The sequence below is a fragment of the Adiantum capillus-veneris genome, chromosome 26, assembly GCF_014529385.1.
Source record: "Adiantum capillus-veneris isolate H3 chromosome 26, ASM1452938v2, whole genome shotgun sequence".
NCBI lineage: Eukaryota > Viridiplantae > Streptophyta > Polypodiopsida > Polypodiales > Pteridaceae > Adiantum > Adiantum capillus-veneris.
Window position 1 is genome coordinate 4,838,648 of NC_140956.1, and position 22,492 is coordinate 4,861,139.

The 22,492-nt window shown below is 45.0% G+C and overlaps 1 protein-coding gene across 1 annotated transcript in view; it reads left to right on the plus strand.

Moving 5' to 3' along the window:
• NOV (Histidine kinase-, DNA gyrase B-, and HSP90-like ATPase family protein) overlaps window positions 1–22,492 on the plus strand; it is a gene marked incomplete at its 3' end in the record, with an annotated part of 61,458 nt that overhangs the window by 13,448 nt on the left and 25,518 nt on the right. The window contains exons 3-4 of the mRNA XM_086501415.1: window positions 9,701–10,145; window positions 10,393–10,497. Coding sequence (XP_086357541.1) covers window positions 9,701–10,145; window positions 10,393–10,497 — 550 coding nt within the window. The remainder of the gene's footprint in view (window positions 1–9,700; window positions 10,146–10,392; window positions 10,498–22,492) is intronic.

The following is a 22,492-nucleotide window of genomic DNA, read 5'->3' on the forward strand; positions in this document are numbered from 1 at the left end:
ACGTGAGAGTAGAATTTGCAAGTTATGCGGAATGGAGCCGGAGACAGAATTACACTACATATGCCATTGCACTGTATACTATGAGATACGTGCGCGTTTCCATTGCCTATTTAAAGAAGGCTTTGGACCTCTAGATAGAGTCATGCAGTACCAAGATCAAAGGTGCTTAGGCCTGTACCTACTGGAACTACATCGGCATAGGGATAATCTAATGAGAAGACAAAGAGCACTATAGCCTCAGAGGCAGATCACAGATTTCTTCGGATCGAGAGAAGCAGGAATGGAAGGAGAAGCAAGAGGCCAACAGCGAGCACAAAGAGTACCCACATTCATACTAAAGGCACCCTCATTGACAGGGCGATTGAGCTTAGGAAATCGAGACGACCACGATCGAGATGCAGAAGCACACTTCACCGGAGGAGACTACAACAAAGGATTAGAATCATTCTAGCCAGATACCCAGAATGCTCCTAAGAAATTTATCTAATACTTTGTATTTAGTTTTTTCATTTATTTTCACACTTTCACACTTTTCAGACATTGTAACAGATTCACCACTTTCGTATCAGTTTGGTCTCATAGGTCACTCTGGCCTTTTGAAGACGTTAATATAACATTTCATTTCATTTCATTTTCTCTCTCTCTCTCTCTCTCTCTCTCTCTCTCTCAGTTCAGTTGCTATTGAAGTGCTAAAAGTCTGTTCAGTCTGTTCTTTTCTATTGGCACGTGGTGCCCGTCTTGTGACAGCACGAGAGAGAGAGAGAGAGAGAGAGAGAGAGAGAGAGAGAGAGAGAGAGAGAGAGAGAGAGAGAGAGAGAGAGAGAGAGAGAGAGAGAGAGAGAGAATGAAATGCTATATTAACGTCTTTAAAAGGCCAAATGACCTTTGAGACCAATCTGTTACAAAATAGTGAATCTAATACCATGTCTGGGTACAAAAGAACTAGAACAAAGATACTACTACTAGAATGCACCCTCATCTGCACTCTGGATGTCGAGAGAGTATGGCTCAAATCTTCTGTTGTAGTCTCCGTCGATCTGCTGTGTAGACGCTCTCCTCAATCGTGGCCGTCTGGATCTCCGTAGCTGCAGTGCTCGGTCAATGAGAGTGCCAGTAGCACTAGTGATCGAATGATTGTGGCTGAGCTCTGCAGTGATGGCTGCTCCTTTGGCTGCCCCATATCTAGTGAAAAGAAATGTGTAATCCGTCTCTGGGACTGTCTCTCTCTAGCTCGCCCGAGTAAAGTGTCTCTATATCTGTGAAACTCAAGTAGATATAGCCCAAGACATCTCTGATCCTCAGAACCCATGACCCTAGAGAAAGGACCGAAACCGTCTTTGAATAAGTAGTGGAAACGGCCCAAAATCTCATAGTACACTGTGCAATGACATATGTAATGTAGCTCTGTCTCTGGCTCTAGCTGGCATAAGTGGCATATCCTGTTGTTTGCAGGTATCCCTCCGAATCTACCAGTCTCAATCTCCAGCTGATGTGACAATGTGCGTACCTGAGCAATGGCACACCGCAAACCATGAGGCATATGTGACATGTGTATCCATGTAGTTGGGTTTAATCACAAACCCATCTCCCGTGAGGTGGAGAAGATGCTCTCTATAGAAAGCCATCTTCGTGCAACTCTTGTGGCGGCTCAATCCATGTCCTCCTGGTATCCAGCTAGATCAGGTCCAACGAATGAGTCTAGTAATCTCCACCCGTGAAAGAGACATTGAGGGTGTTTGAAGAGAGGACTGGAAAGGGGGCAGCCTGTCCATGGTGAAGCCATGCATTTGAAACCATGATGTCGTCTGTGGATAACGGCATGAAGTGTCCTCCTGAAGAGTTAAGTATTTGGATGTAAGGTGCAGTGGAAGTGAATCTTGAACTTTGCTCAAGATGAGTGCTCCGAACTGTGCTCAAGGTTCCTTTTACTTACGGAAGGGAGAACCTTCCGTTCCTTTAGTGAGAGAGTGCAATGGACACAAACAAAGTGAATGCACACTGTGAATGAAAGTTCATGAGACTGAGAAATAGAGAGAGAATACGACACCAGAGACATTGTAAAACCCTCCTCCGAAGGCCCCACTCTCTATGGCGAGAGCGGTCTACTTATGATTGCAAAAATCTCTACAATGCTTGGACTTGCCAACGATGTCGACGACGACGAGACGGGCTGAAATCTGAAAATGCTAAGGGCTGAAATCTGCAAATCTTTATCTGCTGAATTCTGACTCTATGTCAGTGACAATGTCGATGGCGACGATGCGACGTCGACGTGCTGAAAACGCAGATGCTGAAATCTGCCTTTTCCGGGCCGAAACTGCAAACTTCGCGGGATCTGATCGTGCGGCGAGGATCTGCTGCGGGAAGGTGAGATATGCGAGGTTCGGGACTTCTACTGCGGAGTCTGATTGCTGAAAACTGAAAACGCTGGTGCTTGTGGAGATTCCGTCGCGAAGATCTGTAGAAACGTTGAAGGGCCTTGCAGATGCAAAAACGCTAGGGCTGAAAATCCTCCTACTGCTGCCGGATGTCCTGCAAATGCAGAACGCTAGGCTTCTTGTTCTGTCTTGCTGCTGCTGGGGCTGATCTGTTGTGCACAAAACGCCAGGCTGCCTGTGGATGAAAACGCTAGGTCCTTGCATATGCTAAAACGCTAACCTTGCTGATGTGGGGGGTCTTGCTGAGAAGGTGCCTGTTGAACACACGGTTCCTGCTGCCTCTTCTGCCCGAAAGTGCTAGCGCTAGGTTTCTACTTAGACAAACTTAGCAAAATTGCCCTACCTACTTCCCAAAAAAAGTCACTTAAAAATAATAAGTGAAAAATGTCAAAAATAGGGAAAATAGGTCTATGCACTGTAAAAATGCTCCTGATGGGTTGTGATGGAAATCTGATGATCATGCTATGTGCAACCAGAGGATATGCATCTAATCTAAGTGTCTGGACATGCACGGTCTGCGAACAGACTCACAAAAGTGCCAGATCACTTCCTATTCTAGACTGACTTGACTGAACTAAACCCTTGTCATGCTGTAGCTTGTCCACGGACACATAGGGTTGGATGTGTCACGTGACACTGGAAGACTCATGGGCCAGTCTAGTATATCTGTGTCTATTAGTATCCCACAAGCTGTGCACAAAGGAGATTGATCTCGTAAGCGCCTCAATCTCCATAGTAGGGGCAACTAGCTCTGCTCAAATGATAGCGTGGGGTATAGAGGCGTTGGCTCTCATCAATCGAGAAATCATAGATACCAAGGGCCTCTCCATACGTCTCCAACCATCCTTGTCTACAGAAGGTCCCCATATCTGCACCCCATACAACATCGCTGAGGCTACTAAAGTATCAAAGAGCCATAGCTTTGTGTGAGCTTCCTGGAACTGAACCTGCGAATACATCCTCCCCAAGCCTCCCAAGGCTGCATAAACTCTAGTCAGTTTAGCCTCTGCTGCTCTCCCCAAAGAAATCCTCGACCCAATGAAGACAACCCCAAGGTAAGTGTATGTATCTGTATACTCTACAATCTCCTGACCATATGTGAAAGTCGGTGCTGATCTCGTGATCCACTATGGTGTGGTGTTTAAATACCATAACCTTGGTTTTACCAAGGTTTACAGACAATCCACTATCCTCTGCAAAACTGTGTAATGCATCCAACTGTCGCTGCATACCCTCTGGTGAGTCAGAGATCAACACAATATCATCAGTATATAACAACAATGGGATCCATGTCCCTGCTAGCTGTGCACCTCTATCATCCTCTCTGTCAATGTAATCAGACACCTCATCAACATACATACCAAATAGAGTAGGAAACAATGGGGAACCGTGTTTCATCCCAATAGTGGAGTGAACTAAATCAGATCTCCCCTCTGGAGTGCGTACATGTCTCTCACTGATTTGTATAGAGCCATAGTCCCCCAAATCAACACTATGGGCACGCCCATATCGTGCAGTCTGCGCGTCAATCGAGCTCTCGGTACCATGTCAAATGCTTTGCGGAAATCCACAAATCTACAATAAATCTGTCTCCCATGTGACCTGCCCTCCTCAATGATGGCTCCGAGTGTCAGAATATGATCAAGAGTGGAGAAACCCCTCCTAAAACCAGCCTCGTCCTTTGCCTGTACACCCTCACCCTCTGCCTAATTACTCAACTTCTTCTCAAGAATGGATGCATACAACCGTGCCAATGTGTGTCCAACCATAATAGTACGGTAATTCCGAGGCTTTGTATGATCACCTGCCTTGAAGATAGGCACAATACTAGACAACCTCCAAGTCTCAGGTAACCCCTCACACATGGCACGATTGAACAACACTGCAAGAACCTCTACCAACATATTTCTAGCATGTATAAAGTGCTCTGCTACTAGACCATCATGATCATATGGCCAGGTGGGCCTTATCCTGTCAATGGCTCTCTTTACCATCTCAGTGGTAAAGAAGGTGCTGGTAGGTGGGCATGGCTGTGTAGGATTTGGAAGGGGGTCCTGTCCCCCAGGAACTGAATATAACGATGTCACATACTGACCCCTCACATCAGGAGAAGTAATCACTGGGGGAGGAGAGTGCTCATGAAAGAATCGCCATGCCTCTCCGGAGTCTCTACTCAAGAACAATTGATACAAGTCTCGCTCCATCTGGGCCAAGCAAGCTCGTTTCTTTCGTCGCGCAAGGCGCCGGGAAGCAATCTGAGACTGTCTACAAGTGAACAGTCCTAAAAGAAGATCTCTCTGGAGCTAGGCTCTCATCTCTCTGCACTTCTCACCATACCAACTATTCTGGGCCATGCTCCCAGAATGTCGCCTCAGACCCGACTGACTGTGTGGGTATGCCTCTGATGTTGCAGCATGCAATGTCTCAGTCAGTGTAAAGTGGTGCACTCCTCCACTCAGAGGCCAGGACTAGCTGGGCATAGACGGCTATAGATCTCTTCTGTATAAACCGAGTCAGTCTCTGGTGTAAATGTATAACGGGTATGTGACCTATCTCCTGATGTCTGGGCTGTACTATACTGAAATGAAACAGACAATGTCTTGCTCCCATTTTGATATCCTGAATACAAGGAATAAAGCTCGGTTGTACCATAAAGTAGTCCACTGTACCGACTCCGTGTTTGTATGGAAAGCATGTGAAACCGGTTGCTCCATGAAATCGCTGTTAGCCATTAAGTATGGCTAACCCATGTGTGGTCATCATCTCCGTGAGGTATCTCCCATACTAGGTCTGCTCTCTGTCATGTGAGCATTAGTCAAGCCCCAAGTCACCCACATCCAGCTTTCTAAGCATCTCATCCGCAGTGTCGTAGAAGACTGTCTGAGAGTTGCCCGTTTGGGCATTGAAGTCCCCTAGGAGGGTGATATCACCATCCCTAGAAAACTCCCATATATCATCTAGTAGAGAGAAATGCGACTGCATATATTGACGTACTGGGGGGGAAGTCACATATGGCAATGTATAGAAATCAGCTCGTGTCAGCTCTTAGCCTCACCCACATGTATCTAGCATGATCATCTCTCCGTACAATATGTAGTAGTGGTTGTAACTCCTCCCTAAATAGCATTGCTACTCCTCCTACTCCTCGTGAACCTCTACTCCCATGCTCAAATCTCGTGACTGTCCTGAGGGCTGTCTCCCACCACATGTGGCATAAGCTGTCCAGGGGCCTGATGAATCTCTGAGAAGAAAACAATGTCCCTATCTTTGAAGTTGTCCTCGAAGGCACCAACGTCCAACCTCATAGATCCATTACAATTCCAAGCAGCAATCTTCAGTGTGGTCCCATAGGTCTCACTCCGTCATGTAGAGTGCCGCTCTACAATCAACACCCGACCATCTTTGTAAAAGGCCATCTTTCCCTTCTCCCTTGCCGCCGTAATCTCTGGCATTACCTCTCTCATATGCGCAAGCTGCGAGAGAGTGAGATCATCATGGAGGAAAATACCTGTCTTCTTGAGAGTAGGCCTCCTTTTGAGGAATTTCTTCTCCTCTTTCAAGGGGGGGAAGCGTAGTATTAGAGCTCTCTCTTTTGAAGATTCTCCCAGGCCATCACTCTTCTTGCCCACTCTCCATGCCTTTGTGTGTGAAGGCTTGTCCATCCCCATCATGGATGTGAGGATTGTGACCTCTTTACCACATTTTTTATGTCCTTGAGGCGGGTTATCCTCACATGTAGAGCCTGCATCCTCCTCCTCTGCTCCTCTTCGAGGGTCGTGTTAATAAGAGTGGGTGTACAAAGAGCTTCCTTTCCTTCCCTTTGTTGGTGACCTCAATCCATTTTTCTGCCTCCTCTACTTTCTTTTGTTTTGCGGAGATGACCGCGGCCCATGACTTCTTCTCCTCATCTTTCTCGATAACCCGTATTTCTTTTCTCATGGTATTCAATTCTCCCATCATGGATGGCTGAATTTCTCCTTCTTCGAGCCGCCCACATTTAGCTGCAAGAAGTTCACCTTGGAGAGTTCGGATTGTGGCTTCTTGTGAAGCCGCTTGCTCTTCGACGCGAGAAATCTTTCGCATAGGTTCTTCTTCTCCTCTTTCTATTCCTCCATCTTTTGAAGAAAGGTTGCCTCCATCTCTTTCTTCCACTCCTTCACGTCAACTTCAAGTGTTGATATCCGCTTGGTGGTGGTCGAGAACTTCATGTTGAGAGGGAGGTGGGCTATAGCCAATGGGGAGGCCTTGTGAAAGGGGGTCAATGGGTAGCCCAATGGAGGGAGACCATAAGAGAGAGAGACTAAAACAACCAAAAAAATACAAGAAACTCTAAAAAACAGCAAGAAACGCTTCGAAACTTTAAAAAACAGCAAAGACATGTTTGAAACCCTAAAAAACAGCAAAAAATAGGGACAAAACCCTAAAAAACGGCAAAAATTATTGGCGACACCCTAAAAAACAAGAAAAAAATAATGATGAAACCCTAAAAACAGCAAAAAAGAGGTGACGAAACCCCAAAAATAGTGATGGAGAGTCCAAACTCATATGAGAGAGAGAGAGAGAGAGAGAGAGAGAGAGAGAGAGAGAAAATGAAATGTTAATTAACGTCTTCAAAAAAGGCCAGAATGACCTATGAGACCAAACTGATACAAAAGTGGTGAATCTGTTACAATGTCTGGGTACCTTAGTACTAAAGTACTAAGTGTGAAAATAAATGTGAAAAACTAATTACAAAGTATTAAATAAACTTCTTATGAGCCTTCTGGGTGTCTGGCTAGAATGCTTCTAATCCTTTGTTGTAGTCTCCTCCGGTGAAGTGTGCTTCTGCATCTCAGTCGTGGTCGTCTCGATTTCCTAAGCTCATTCGCCCTGTCAATGAGGGTGCCTTTGGTATGAATGTGGGTACTCCTTTGTGCTGGCCTCTTGCTTCTCCTTCCACTCCTGCTTCTCTCGATCAGAAGAAATCTGTGATCTGCCTCTGAGGCTGTAGTGCTCTTTGTCTTCTCATTAGATTATCCCTGTGCCGATGTAGTTCCAGTAGGTACAAGCCTAAGCATCTTTGATCTTGGTATTGCATAACTCTATCAAGAGGTCCAAAGCCTTCTTTAAATAGGCAATGGAAGTGCCCACGTATCTCATAGTATACGGTGCAGTGGCATATGTAGTGTAATTTTGTCTCCGGCTCCATTCCGCATAACTTGCAAATTCTGCTCTCAGGTGGGATTCCCCTAAATCTGCCAAATTCAATTTCCAATTGGTGTGAGGATGTACGAATCTAACCAATAGCACATCTCAAACCATGAGACTGGTGGGTATCCATGTAGCTCGGGTGAATCACAAATCCATCTTCAGATAGCTGTAGGAAGTTTTCTTTGTAGTCGGCCATCTTCGTGCCCAATTCTTGTGTAGGGTCTACCCATGTCCTCTTAGTATCCAACTGTATAAGATCCTGACGGATGGTTTTATTAATCTCCGTTCGTGTAATTGCCAGTGATGGAGCCTCAAGAGAGTATTGGAAGGGGGGTAATCTTTCCATACTGAACCCGTGTCTCTGAAACCACGAGGACAATTGCGCATACCAGCATGATGTATCCCCTTTCATTGCTAATTGTCGAGAGGATTCGAGGGCCAGTCTAGTGTATCGGCAATTATTTGTATCCCACAAACCATGTATAAAGGACACTGATCTGGTAAGATCTCCTATTTCTATCGGAGGGGCAGCTAGTTCCGCTCGGGTAATCGCGTGTGGTACGGAGGCCTTGGCTCTAATCATTCGGGAAATCATAGATACCAAAGGTCTCTCCATTGACTTCCAATTATCCTGATCCACAGATGGTCCCCAAATCTGGACCCCATAAAGCATAGCCGAAGCCACCACAGTATCAAAGAGCCAAAGTTTTGTTCGTGGTTCCTGAAACTGCACTTGTGAACACATCCTCTCCAACCCTCCCAAGGCCGTAGAGGCTCTGGACAATCTAGCATCCGCTGCTTTCTTAAGAGTAAACTTCGGTCTTGTAAATACCACACCAAGGTATGTGTATGCATCTGTGTACTCTACTGTATCCTGGCCATATGCAAATGTAGGTGCCGATCTCCTAACTCACTGCGGTGTGGTGTTAAACACCATAACTTTGGTTTTACCCAAGTTTACCGACAGTCCACTATCCTCCGCGAATTTATGTAATGCATCTAGCTGCCTCTGCATTCCATCTGGTGATTCTGCTATCAATACAATATCATCTTCATACAACAACAAAGGGATCCATGACCCTGCAAGTTGAGCACCTCTGTCACCCTCTCTATCAATGTAATCTGATACCTCATCTATGTACATACCAAATAAAGTAGGGGACAGTGGGCATGCCTGCTTTACTCCAACGGTGGAATGAACAATGTCGGAATCCCCTTCTGGAGTACGTACATAACCAGTTACTGACCCGTATAAGGCCATGATCCCCCAAATAATATCTTTGGGGACCCCTAACTCTTGCATCCTGCGCATCAATCTGGCCCTTGGTACTGTATCAAAAGCTTTCCGAAAATCCACAAAGCAACAATACATCCTTCTCCCGCTTGCTCTTCCTTCCTCAATAATGGCTCTGAGCGTAAGAATATGATCTAAAGTGGCAGAGAGACTTTTGAACCAACCAACCTTGGCAATGAATTAATATATCTCTACAATGACAACTAAGTAAAAATAAATACCTAGAGCCAAAATAAATATTGGAATCACATTGGCCTATTCACTTAAGATGCTACATACTTGAACATTTAAAAGTTTGAGTAGTTCTTGCATATTTTAGCAGTTACTCGTCTAAAGATGTCTTGACGTAGATGTTCCATGTTTATTCATCATTGCCGAGTGCTTTAATTGTGACATCTGTGATAGATAGTTATAATTATTCTGTATGGTTTATGGGCTTTTGCGTATTTGTAATCTGAGATTTTATTCGTTACAGAATGTATATCCATACATTGATAACCCATGCTTGAAATCATAGATCACAAATTGGATACTCTCTGTTTGATGCATCTATTCATATTTCCTTCTTGTTCTATAAATATTTCCTATTCTATGTCTGCTGATTGTTTTCTGTTCTTCATTGCATTTCACTTGGTTGTAGATCATAATTTGTCTTTTTGGATGGCCTTATCCGCTAAGCCTTTATGGTGAAAAAGTAAGCTCCTCTTTTGTTTGCAACGCCTTTGGCATGAAAAATAACATTCTACTACTAACACAGATGGTTTTCTTCCTTGACTAGGATGCACATCTCTTTTATTAGACGGGAGAAAAAAGCAGATAAGGCATTTGCCAGCCAGAGAGCAAGTCTAATTTCTGCCAAGGAAACTGCTTTAAAGCAAGAAATATCTGGGCCTAGTATCACAAGTCGGATTGACGCATTCCTTGCTTCTGCAGCGGCAGAACATGCGCAGCACACTTTGTTAAGTTCTGACAATGAAGATATTCCAAAAGCTACTGCAAAAGCATTGGCTGGTAAGAAAAAAAGTGCCCTTATGTCTAGTCACCTTCAGCCAAATAGCTGCCCGTATCCTTCAGCAGCAGAGGAGCGTGTCCGGCTATGCACCAAGTCACCTGAAGATTCCATGATGAATTCGCAGAAGACACCTTATGACATGTCAAAGCAAGAGCTTGGAGACTTTGTTGCTGCATGGAGGGGTTTTATTCAGAAAAGTTCTGTATCTGATGTAAGTTTTTAAATTTTCCCCCTTGTTTTTGCACTCACAGAGTTCTTGAGAGAGTAGCAGCTTGTCCACTCTTCCTTCTCTCTGTCTCTTTCATCGAAAGACGTATATTTGTATGCTCAAAAGATCAGGCAAAAGGGCCAAAATCACAAGCATCAATTGGATAGATTATACAAGCATCAAACATGTTCATGCTTGAGAGGAGCAATTTGAGGCATACTAAGTGCTCTTTTACCTGTTGAATGTATAGGTGCTTATGCAGATGCTTGCAAATGGATGCATTTCAAAAAAGAAGAGGAAAAAATTAGCCAAGCTTTTCAAGGAGCATCCTGCCATTGGGATCCTGAACATTGCGGTGAGTTGGACTGGTATCTTTTTGCTTGAGTATTTGCTTGGAGTTTATGCATCAAACCAATAGCAATGCATATCATTGAGTGTTGCTACTGTAGAAGTCAGAATAAGAGCTTCTGTCACAGTTCACAGAGATGCAATTGTCAGGGTATTGGTTTATCATTGCAGAGATCTTTTCGTAATGTCGTTGCACTTTCGTTTGCTTAGCTAGATTGTACTTTTGTGGAATTGCTTTTTTCCTATTACATATGTTCTTCAAAGTAGGCTTTTTTGGTAGTATATAGTCTCCTTTATGTAAATGGTGTACTTTGTACCCCTGGTGTTTTCTCTATTAGCCTTTGACACCAACCTTACTTGCTCCCTCTTGTGGTCGTGCACTTTAGCGGCTATGTGGTGGTTGCTCCAGGTGTTCTCGATTTCCATCTTGGCACTTCACTAGTGGCTCTTTTTTTATCTTCCTCCTTGCTTTGCTAGCTTTCTACTCCCAATTTACTGGCTTCCTCTTTTGGTGGTGCTTTTTAGCGGCTACTTGGTCTTGGCATTTCAATAGTGGTTTTCTTCTTCCTTCTGGATGGGTACCTACCGGGGCAGCAGTTTTTGGGCATCCTCTTCAGCCTCTTATCTCCCATCCTTCACCCTCCTTTGCAATAGTTGCCTTTTAGCACATCTTTTGACATCGTCTTTGGCTTCCTAGTTATATGCCATGCCTTCTTGAGTGGTTTTCCCTCTTCTCAGCTTTTTGGAGGTGCCTATATATCATGGGCTTTGGTGGATACCCTCTCCCTCTCCCTCCTCCTCCTCCTCCTACAGAATATGTAAAGGCACTTTTTACCCACTAGGAGGGTTTTTTTCCTTTGGCATTTTTTCAGGTTTTAATGTTGCTGGCCATTGGCTTTCGTGATTGCCTATAGGTGTCTCATGTAGCAGTTTTTAACTTCCGCTTGGGGTCTGCACCATTTTGGGTGCCCTAAGGTGGGGTCAAGTAATAGAATGTTATCGATGCTTGTCTGAAGAAGAAGAAGAAGAAGAAGAAGAAGAAGAAGAAGAAGAAGAGAGTTTTAACGTCGTAGGAAACTATCCCAACAGACCTTAAAGATCTAGCCGACGAGGAGAGTTGAACTCAAGACCTGTTATGAGAGATGATGATGATGATGTATTTACGTCCTCGGGTGGCCAAAATACCCATGGGACCCAAAATCTCATATATGAGACTCCCCCCTTCCCATGTGAAGGAGGGGGCGTGTCATGATTCTGTGGTGATCTTGTTTGTGAGTGTGGTGTGATGTTCTAGCACTTTGGCAAGGTAGATGTCTAGTGCTACTGGAGAGGGATGTGTTCTTGAGAGAAGCTCCTCAAATGTAGTACAACCTTGAATAAGTTGAGGAAAATCGACCTGAATGTGCGCATATGCTGGACATTCAAGGGTTACATGTGCCTCATTTTCCAATGAATTCAAGTTGCATTGAGTGCATCTCCTCATGTTTGCATCAATATTCAGCCATCCTCCCGTTTCACTTTTGAGCATGTGTGATCTTGTCCGCATCAAGGTGATGGCCCGTCTCGCACGGTAGGACATGTGTGTCTTGATATGTATTTGGGTTTCCCCGGTTTTGTATTCTTCCCAATATCGTGTGTTTATGTGCTTGCAATAGTATTCAAACTTGGACCTGTGCATTGCATTCTTCCATTTGCTATGAAGGGCCTCAAGTAATTGTAGTTCAAAATTCAGCTCGTGCTCATGCTCGGTACCTTCCTCTACATGCATGTCCACATATGCTCCCACATTCCATTTAGAGAACCATTTCGTGATGTCCTCAACAAGGCTAGAAGTGAGAAACTTGCTTTTGTGGTTCTTTTGCGGCTTGCGTCCTACCTCCCATGCTATGTGAGGCAACCGGTTATTAGGCATCAACTTCACCTTCAAGAGATATCTATGCATTCTTTGCAAAGCAAGCATTTCCAATGGTCTTTGTCTAGTCTCCAATAGCATCTGTGAGTATGGTGTTGTGGTTTTTATCCCCATATGTCTACATAAGAACTTTTTCTGAATTTTCTCAATGTCATTCCATGTGCTGGCCGGAATACTTGGTCCCCATACCTCTACCCCATACAATAGCGTTTGGACCACACACGCATTGAAAGCCATGGACTTTATTTCCCACCTTCTAGTGACGCTTTGTTTGCACATGTTTTCAAACTCGTAATACCTTGCTTGTCCTGCCTCAATTTTTGTTTTTGCACATTGCCCCCATCTATGATTCGAAGGTATAATGATGCCCAGGTATTTAAAGATGTCAACTGCTTGAATCTCTTGCCCATCATACATAAGGGCGGGTTGATCCTTTGATTTGTGTGTACAAGTCGCCATACATTTTGTTTTTGTGACATTCACTGAGAGTCCTGTAGCTTCGCAGAAAGCATACACCGCATCCAAAAGTTTTTGCAAAAGAGAGATGCTATGCGCTAAAAGAACCACATCATCAGCATAAACGAGGAGTAGCAAGGTAATGAGGCCTATGTTTGGTGCATCTTCATTATCTTGCGTCGTTTGGCATATAAAGTCCTCAAGCTCATCTATGCATAGCCCAAATAATGTTGGGGACAAAGGACACCCTTGTTGACGCCTATTGTGCTAAAAAACTCTTTGGAGAAGCCTGTTTGCATTTTCAGTTTACATCGAACCGCATGGTATAGGCGTGCCACCGCAACCCTCAAATGCACAGGAACCCCAATGGTCTCCATGCGGGACCATAACCCATGACGAGATACTGTATCAAATGCTTTCTTAAAGTCCACAAAACAACAGTACATAGTTTCCCCTTTGAGTCGTGTCTCTTCCATCATAATCCGGATTGTAATCAAGTGGTCTATGGTACTATGTTTTGCTCTAAAACTTGCTCGACCGATAGCCCTCTTTCCACTGTTTCAGCCCATGTGCTAATATCTTTTTCTATCAGACTCCCAAAAAGTTTTGCCATGCAAGAGCCCACCATGATGGTGCGGTAGTTCGTGAGTAGGTTATGGTCTCCTCCTTTAAACAAAGCTTTGACCCAATTCTCTTGCCAATCTTCAGGCATACCTTGGTGAATAGCTTGATTCATCATGCAGTGTATCCATTTCTTAGCTTCATTACCCGACCACTCAGCATTTCGGAGTTGAAGTGCAAAATTTCAGGGGCTTTCCCAGCGTCTAGTTTTTTCAAACCTCTCAAAGCCGCTGCAAAAGTTGTAGGTTCCTTAGTGTCAACGTGAATTTCAGCATTCATCATTATTTGAGCATCGGTGGGAGCATAGTGTGTTTGTGAATATACATACATTTCGTCCACGCTGAAATTTCCCAGTATATTCTCCTTTTTTCCTTTCATGTTGCGCCGTGCTTTCTTGGGTTCTTTCTTAAATCGAATCACCTCTTGCTCCTCCTTCAAAAGTTCATGCATCCTTCTCTTTTTTCTTTTTAGCATTCTGTATTCCTTGGTTGCATTTTCCCACTCCTTCGTGGACTTATTGAAGCACTTTAGCTTGCGTTTGGCTGCTTTACACTCTTCATCAAACCATGGGTTATGAGGGAGACCCTTCACTTGTTGTTGGTCTCTTTTAGATCGCCCCATAGTGACCTCCGCTGCCTCTTCTATTGCTTGACGAAAGGTAGCCCAATTTTCTGAAATGTTCTGGGATATGCATTGTCTACTCAATAGGCTGTCCAGAAAAGTGGCATAATCGAATTTCTTTGTAACTTGCATTCGATATGCCCAGCTTGTCGCCTTTTGGAGGCATTGTGTAGGCATGTGTGGGAGGTATAGACATACATGAATTGGGTATGGTCCGAGTTCGGTGACCGAGTACCAATTTTAAAGTGTCCAATTAAATCCAATGCATTGTGGCTAACTAACGCATAATCATTAGTGCTGGTTTGATGTATAGCATGTGTATGTTCCGGAGCTTGCAAATTTCTTGGTGCCATTCATGACTACAAGTTGCATAGAATTCATCATAGATATCAAAGCCGAACTTGTTCATTCATGAGGTGATCACATGAGCATATATCCCACATTGCATCTAATACGAGATTGCCATCTTTGTTTGCGGGATGGATTGAGTAATCAACCAATTGAACTTGTATGTTGGCTATGCGAGCATTGAGATCCCCGAGTATCATCATTGCCCCCTTTGGTGTGTAGGTTGCAATATCTGCATATAAGTCGGCAAAAGGGTCATTCTTGGAGAGATTATGCAAATCATAGAACGGGGATGCCCGATGTGGGATGTAGCATCCTGCAATGAACATCGATCTCCCAGTTGCACATATCTCAGCCCATATGTATCGTTTGTGTTCATCTATCTTGCATATCTTAATCCCATTTTGCATTTCCTCCTTGTACATTATAGCAACACACCCTTGCCTGCGCATCTTGGTACTAGGCCACCAAACCGAGTGTGTAATATATCCTTGAATACTTGGCAGTCTACATGTGTCCTGTTCCCACGTTTCAAGTAGAAAAAGTATGTCTGCTTGTGGTAGAACCTCTGTCAATCCTTCCCCTTTGTGCCAAGGGAAACCTCGGCAATTCCAACTTGTGACGTGTATGTTTGTGGTCCCATGGGTTTCCCCCTGTCATGCTTTTGGTGATGTTGCCCCTGTGGAGGTGTTCTTTTTCATTCGTTTTTCATATGCCTGTCTTCTTTCTTTTTGTTTCGCGGTGTCCTGTCTTCATTGATGTAAATTGGGCTGTCCCTTAGATAAATGCGAGCATTTTCGAGTATGATGGCTCTTTTACGTGCATCCAACATTGTGCATACAATTGCGCGATTGTTCTCAGGCCTCTGCTAACCCACACGGTGTGCCCCATACACCACTACATCATGCATGCCAAATGTGTTTGAAAGGAGGTCAATGACCTCCGTATTCAACATGAGTACTTTCTCATTGTCAGATTCGGGTATGCCTCGGATCACAATATTCATACTGTGTTTCTTTCGCTCATTATACTCTGTGTCATCTACATTTGCATACGTCTCATGTATCTGCGGCATGGCATTTGGAGTACTTACTACATGTGCTCAGGAGGTCATATTTCTTGTTGCATTATCACTCATGTGTGCAAGCTTCTCATCATGTGTAGCTAGAGTGTCTTGCACATTGGAGACCTTTCTGCTTAATGCATCTTGCAGGGCCTGAATTTTCTCATCTTGATGTTGCATTTTCATATTCTGTATTTGGATTGTGTGCTCCAATTCCTGATTCTTTAGTGCAAGGTTTTTAATGTCCTCACCCTGCCTCATCACCATTTCCTGTAAGGATGAGATAAAGCCCCAAATGTCTTGCATAGAGCATATCACAGATTTCTCGGTTCCTGCACGTGTCTTTACCTGTCCATGTATTTGTACCTGTACCTGTATCCATCTTGGATGGGGGTGTTTGTTTATCCTTTGCATTGGTCATGTTTCTTGTCGGTGACGATCGCACAGAAAGCTCGCTTCTCGATACCTGCAAGTTGACTGGTTCACTCATTCATATGGGTGGGGACACTTGCTACAATGGTGCGCACAGGGGTGACCCACAGCAGTGGCGGGGGTCCACGCAGCTACAGCAACTTCAGTGCTTACAAGGGCTGCACAGTAGAGTTAGCGAGGACAGTGGCGGGCAAGCAGAGCAGCTCGTCAAGTGACGCGCGAGCAGCAAAAGGCCATGGCACGAGCAAGGGGTGTTGACGCGAGAGAGAGAGAGAGATGAGATGAGATGAAATGTAATATTAACGTCTTCAAAAAGCCAAAATGACCTATGAGACCAAAAGGTTACATGTGGTGAATCTAATACCAGGTCTGGGTACAAAAAGTACAAAGAACTGAAAAGAAAATAAAATAGTGGGTAGCGGTGGGGTGAAAGCTGATACAAAGGGAATAGGAAATACAACGGGTAAGTTGATACAATGGAGCTCTGTGACAATCGAGGCATCATATACATATACATCAGTATCCGGGACGGTTCCTATGTCGTGCCAGTATGGTATGGATCCTCTATCGCAATCTGCGTCGATATCGAGAGGGCCCGCTCATCCGTGGGCGACGGGACCGCCCCAACTCTATCGCCCGATCAAGCAGTATGCCTCTGGTGTTGTTATGTTGTGGGGGTTGCTCGAACTCCTCTGTTTGTGACTAAAAGAAATCTGTAATCTTTCGTTGTCGCTGGATCCCCCTCTTCAAGAGGTCCTCTCTCTCTTACTCTGATCATGTTGGTATGCAAAGATGGCATCTTGGTTTCAGTTACATGGCTTTAGTATGGACCGGCTACCCCCATTTCAATACTCTCTAGATGCACCCTCCATCTCCCTCACTAGGGCAGAGATTACCAGGCTCACCGGATAGGACTTGATTTAGTTGGATACGAAGAGGACATGTATACAACCTATACACGAGCTAGGTACGAAGATGACTTTTTATAGAGAGCATCTTCTCCAACTCACGGAAGATGGTTTTGTGATTAGATAAGGATACAACGATACTCATCTATCCCACGGGATACGATGTGCTATTGGTCAGATACGCACATCCTCACATCAGCTAGAGATCGAGGCAGACAGATTTAGAGGAGTACCCGTTGAGTCCAGGATTTGTCAGGTGTGCCAAATAGAGCCAGAATCAGAGCTACATTACATATGTCACTGCCCAATATACTATGAGATACGAGGCCGCTTTCACTGTCTATTCAGAGAGGGTTTTGGGCCACTTTGTAGAGTCATGAGATACCAGGAATCAGAGATGCCTCGGATTATACTTACTAGAGATTCGCAGAGAGAGAGAGAGAGAGAGAGAGAGAGAGAGAGAGAGAGAGAGAGAGAGAGAGAGAGAGAGAGAGAGAGAGAGAGAGAGAGAGAGAGAGAGAGAGAGAGAGAGAGAGAGAGAGAGAGAGATGAAATGAAATGAAATGTTATATTAACATCTTCAAAAGGCCAAAGTGACCTATGAGACCAAAAAGTTACAATGCGGTGTATCTGATACAAACTCAGATGAACAAAATAAATTAAACTAGGATAACAAAATATAAATGCTGCGGAATCCTAAACTAAGCTGATAGGTGTGAAAGGTGAAAGGCGGGAAATGTGTGAACTAAGCAGTACAATGTGTAGACAATATGGGAGGGAAGTAAAGATCCATCTTCATAGAGATCCATCTTCATTTGCACTCTGGACGACGAAAAAGTATGGCTCGAATCCTTTGCTGTAGCCTCCTTCGAAACTGTGTAGCTCGTCTTCTCCATCGGGGTCGTCTAGATCTCCCTAGCTCCAATGCTCGGTCTATGAGAATGCCAGTAGTGCGGGCATACCTCTCCACTGTTGGCTGCTCCTCTGTCTGTTCTTCTGGGTGTACAATATCTAGTGTAAAGAAATCAGTGATTTGTCTCTGGGGTTGTCTCTCTTCAGCTCTCCTCAGTAAAGTTTCTCTATGCCTGTGTAACTCAAGTAGACATAGCCCAAGACATCTCTAATCTTCATAACTCATGACCCTAGATAGAGGCCCAAAACCTTCTCTGAATAGACAATGAAAGCGGCCTCGTATCTCATAGTACATTGTGCAATGACATGTAATGTACCTCTGTCTCTGGCTCTAGATGCCATAAGCGGCATATCCTGCTATCTGCTGGTGTCCCTCTGAATTTGCCAGTCTCAATCTTGAGCTGATGTGAGGACGTGCGTATCTGGCCAATGGCACAACACAAACCATGAGAAAGATGCGTATCTGGTTTGCGTATCTGGCCAATGGCACAACGCAAACCATGAGAAAGATGCGTATCCATATAGCGTATCCATATAGCTAGGTCGAATCACAAACCCATCCCCCGCGAGATGGAGAAGATGCTCTCTATAGAAAGCCATCTTTTTGCCCAACTCTTGTATCGGCTCTATCCATGTCCTCCTCGTGTCCAGCGGGATCAAATCCTGACGAATGAGTATTAATCTCTACCCGCGTCGTAGACCTCAAGGATGCCTGTAGAGAGTATTGAAAAGAAGGCAACTTGTCCATGGTGAAACCATGTGTTTGAAACCATGATGCCGTCTGTGCATACCAGCATGATGTATCCCCATTAAGAGCTAATTGTCTGGAGGACTCTAGAGCCACCCTGGCATATCTGTCTCTGGTAGTATCCCACAGACTGTGTACAAAGGAGACTGACCTAGTAAGCGCCTCAATCTCCATAGGGGGGATAGCTAATTTTGCTCGAATGATATCATGCGGTACGGAAGCCTTGGCTCTAATCAGCCGAGAGATCATAGATACTAGGGGCTTCTCCATACGCCTCCAACCATCTTGGCCTACAGAAGGTCCCCAAACCTGCACCCCATATAACATAGTAGAGGCAACCAAAGTATCAAAGAGCCATAACTTTGTCCTAGGTTCCTGGAACTAAACTTGCGAACACATCCTCTCTATTTCTCCCAGAGCCACACGAGCTCTAGTTAGTCTAGTCTCTGCTGCTCTTCTCAAAGAAAATCTCGGCCCAGTAAAGACTACCCCCAGGTAAGTGTATGCATCTGTATACTCCACAATCTCCTGAATATATTTGAAAGTAGGTAGTGATCTCCTGACCCATTGCGGTGTGGTGTTAAACACCATAACCTTGGTTTTACTTAGGTTTACACACAATCCACTATCCTCTGCAAAACTGCGTAGTGCATCCAAATGTCGTTGCATACCTTCTGGTGAGTCAAATATCAACACAATATCATCAGCATATAGCAACAATGGGATCCACGTCCTTGCCAACTGGGCACCCCTGTCACCCTCTCTGTCAATGTAATCAGACACCTCATCAACATACATACCAAATAGAGTAGGAGACAATGGGCAGCCCTGTTTCACTCCAATAGTAGAGTGAACTAAATCAGATACTCCTTCCGGAGTGCGTACATGTCCCATCACTGATCTGTACAAAGCCATAATCCCCCAAATCACCTCTATGGGCACCCCCATCTCCTGTAGTCTGCGCATCTATCGAGCTCTTGGTACCATGTCAAATGCTTTGCGAAAATCCACAAAGCTACAATAGATCCGTCTCCCATGTGCTTTGCCCTCCTCAATGATGGCCCTGAGTGTCAGAATATGATCAAGAGTAGAGAAACCCCTCCTGAAGCCGGCCTGACCCTTTGCTCGTACACCCTCGCCCTCTGCCCAATTACTCAAGTGTTGCTCCAGAATAGATGCATACAACAGTGCCAATGTGTGTCCAACCATAATAGTGCGGTAGTTCCTAGGCTCTGTAGGGTCACCAGCCTTGAAGATGGGCACAATATTAGACAACCTCCAAGTCTCAGGTAATCCCTCACACATGGCTCGATTGAACAGCACTGCGAGAACCTCCATCATCATATCCCTGGCATGTATAAAGTGCTCCGGTACTAGACCGTCATGATCATATGCCTTCCCGGTCCCTCATCCTGTCGATGGCCCTTTGTAGCATCTCAGATGTAAAGAAAGTGCTCGTAGTTGGGCAAGGCTTGGTAGGGTCTGGAAGGGGTTCCTGTCCAGGAACCGTATATAATGATGTCGCATATTGGCCCCACACATCAGGTGAAGTAATCATTGGGGGAGGGGAGTGCTCATGGAAGAGTCGCCATACCTCTCCTGAGTCCCTACTCAAGAACATCTAATATAAGTCTCACTCAATTTGAGCTAGGTAAGCTCGCTTCTTTTATCGCACAAGGCGTCGGAAAGCAATCCGAGATTGTCTGTAAGTGATGACTCCTAAAAGAAGATCCCTCTGAAGCTGGGCTCTCATCTCTCTGCACTCCTCATTATACCAACTATTGTGGGGCATGCTCCTAGAATGTCGTCTCTTGCCCGGCTGAGTGTGTGGGTATGCCACTGATGCAGCCCCATGCAGTGTCTCAGTCAGTAGAGTGGTGCGCTCCTCCACTGAGAGGCCTGTACCATTTGTGCCAGCTGTGCCTTCCAATAGACGGTCCCAGATCTCCTCCGTATATAAACGAAATCAGTCTCTGGTGTAAATGTATAGCGGGTGTGTGACCTGCCTCCTGATGTCTGGGTTGTACTATACTGAAATTTAACGGACGGTGTCAAGAGAGCATGATCTACTGCTATGCCCACTGGCCTGGCTCCCATTGTGAAATCCTGAATGCATGGGACAAAGCTCGGTTGTGTCATAACATAATCCACTGTACTGGCCCCATGTCTGTGTGGAAAGCATGTGAAACTGGCTGCTCCAGGAAATCGCTGAGCCATTAAGTATGGCTAATCCATGTGTAGTCGTCATTTCCATGAGGTATCTCCCATACTCCGTCTGCTCTCTGTCATCTGAGCATCTGTCAAGGCCCAACTCACCCACATCCAGCTCTCTAAGCATCTCATCTGAAGTGTCGTAGAAGACTGTCTGCGAGTTGCCCGTTCGGGCATTGAAGTCCCCTAGGAGAATGATATCACCATCATCTAGTATAGGGAAAGGTGATTGCCCTCTGGATGCAGCATACACTGATGTACTGGGAGGAAAGTAACATATGGCAATATATAGGAATCGACCTGTGTCAGCTCTCAGTCTCACCCACATATATCTAGCATGATCATCTCTTCGTACAACAGGCAGTAATGGTTGTAGTTCCTCTTTGAATAGCACTGCTACTCCTCCTGAACCTCTACTCCCATGCTCAAATCTCGCATTTGTCCTATGAGCTGTCTCCCATTTGTATCCCACCACATGTGGCATCACCTACCCAGGGGCTTGATAAATCTCTGAGAAGAATACAATATCCTTGTCTTTGAAACTGTCCTCAAATGCACCCACGTCCAACCTCATAGACCCATTACAATTTCAGGTAGCCATCTTCAGTGTGGTCCCATAGGTCTCGCACCATCATGCAGCGCGCCGCTCTAAAATCACCACCCGTCCATCTCTGTAGAAGGCCATCTTTCCCTTCTCCCTTGCCACTATAATCTCTGGCATTACCGCTCTCATATGTGCGAGCTGTGAGAGAGTCATGTCATCACCGAGGAAAATACCTGTCTTTTTGAGAGTAGGCCTCTTCCTCAAGAATTCCTTCTTCTCTTCCAACGAGGGGAAGCGTAGTATGAGAGCTCTCCCCTTATAGGACTCTTCCCGTGCCATCACTTTTCTTACCTACCCTCCATGCCTTTGTGTGCAAAGGCTTCTCCATCCCCATCATGGATGTAAGGCTTGTGACCTCTTTCTCCACATTGTTTATGTCCTTGAGACCGGTCACTCTCACATGCAGTGCTCACATCCGCCTTCTTTGTTTCTCTTTGAGGGTCATGTTGATAAGCATCGTTGTACAAGGAGTTTCTTGACCTTTCCCTTTCTTGGCGACCTCAATCCATTTTTCGGCCTCCTCCGCCTTTTTCTGTGTCCTTGTTATCATCTCCGCCCATGAATATGTCTTTGCCACACTCAGTTTCTCTTCCTCTGTGATCATCCTTACGTGTTCCTTGATTTCCTTGATTTCATCTATTACCGAGGGCTGAAATTCGCCTTCCTCTAGTCCACTGCTTACTTTATCAGCAAGCTCCTGTTTAAGGGCTGAGACTTCTTTTTTGAGTGTCCGTATCTCGGCTTTTGGGTTCTCCTGTTTGAGGGCTGAAACTTCTTCTTTGAGTGTCTGTATTTCTGTGTTAAGGCTCTCTTTCTCCTTCTTCCATTGTGCGCCTTCATTGAAGACCATCTGAAGGAGGTTGGCCTTCTCCTTCCACCATCCTTCCATCTTTGTTTTCCACTCCTTCATTTCCCTCTCCATCTGCGCCATCTGCTTGTTCGTGAGCATGAAGGTTGCCTTTGCTCGCGACTTGCAAACATGTGAGACATTGACGGCTTCCGTGTCCTGTGCAGCTTCCATGTTTTGTCGTTCAAGAGATTTATTGGGCTCACTTACCATTTCGCACACAGAATTTTCCATTGAATCCTACGCGTATGATGTAGCGTATGATGCCCAGCTGAGCTACGCGTATGATGTCTTCCCAGCTACATGTAGGATGCCTGAC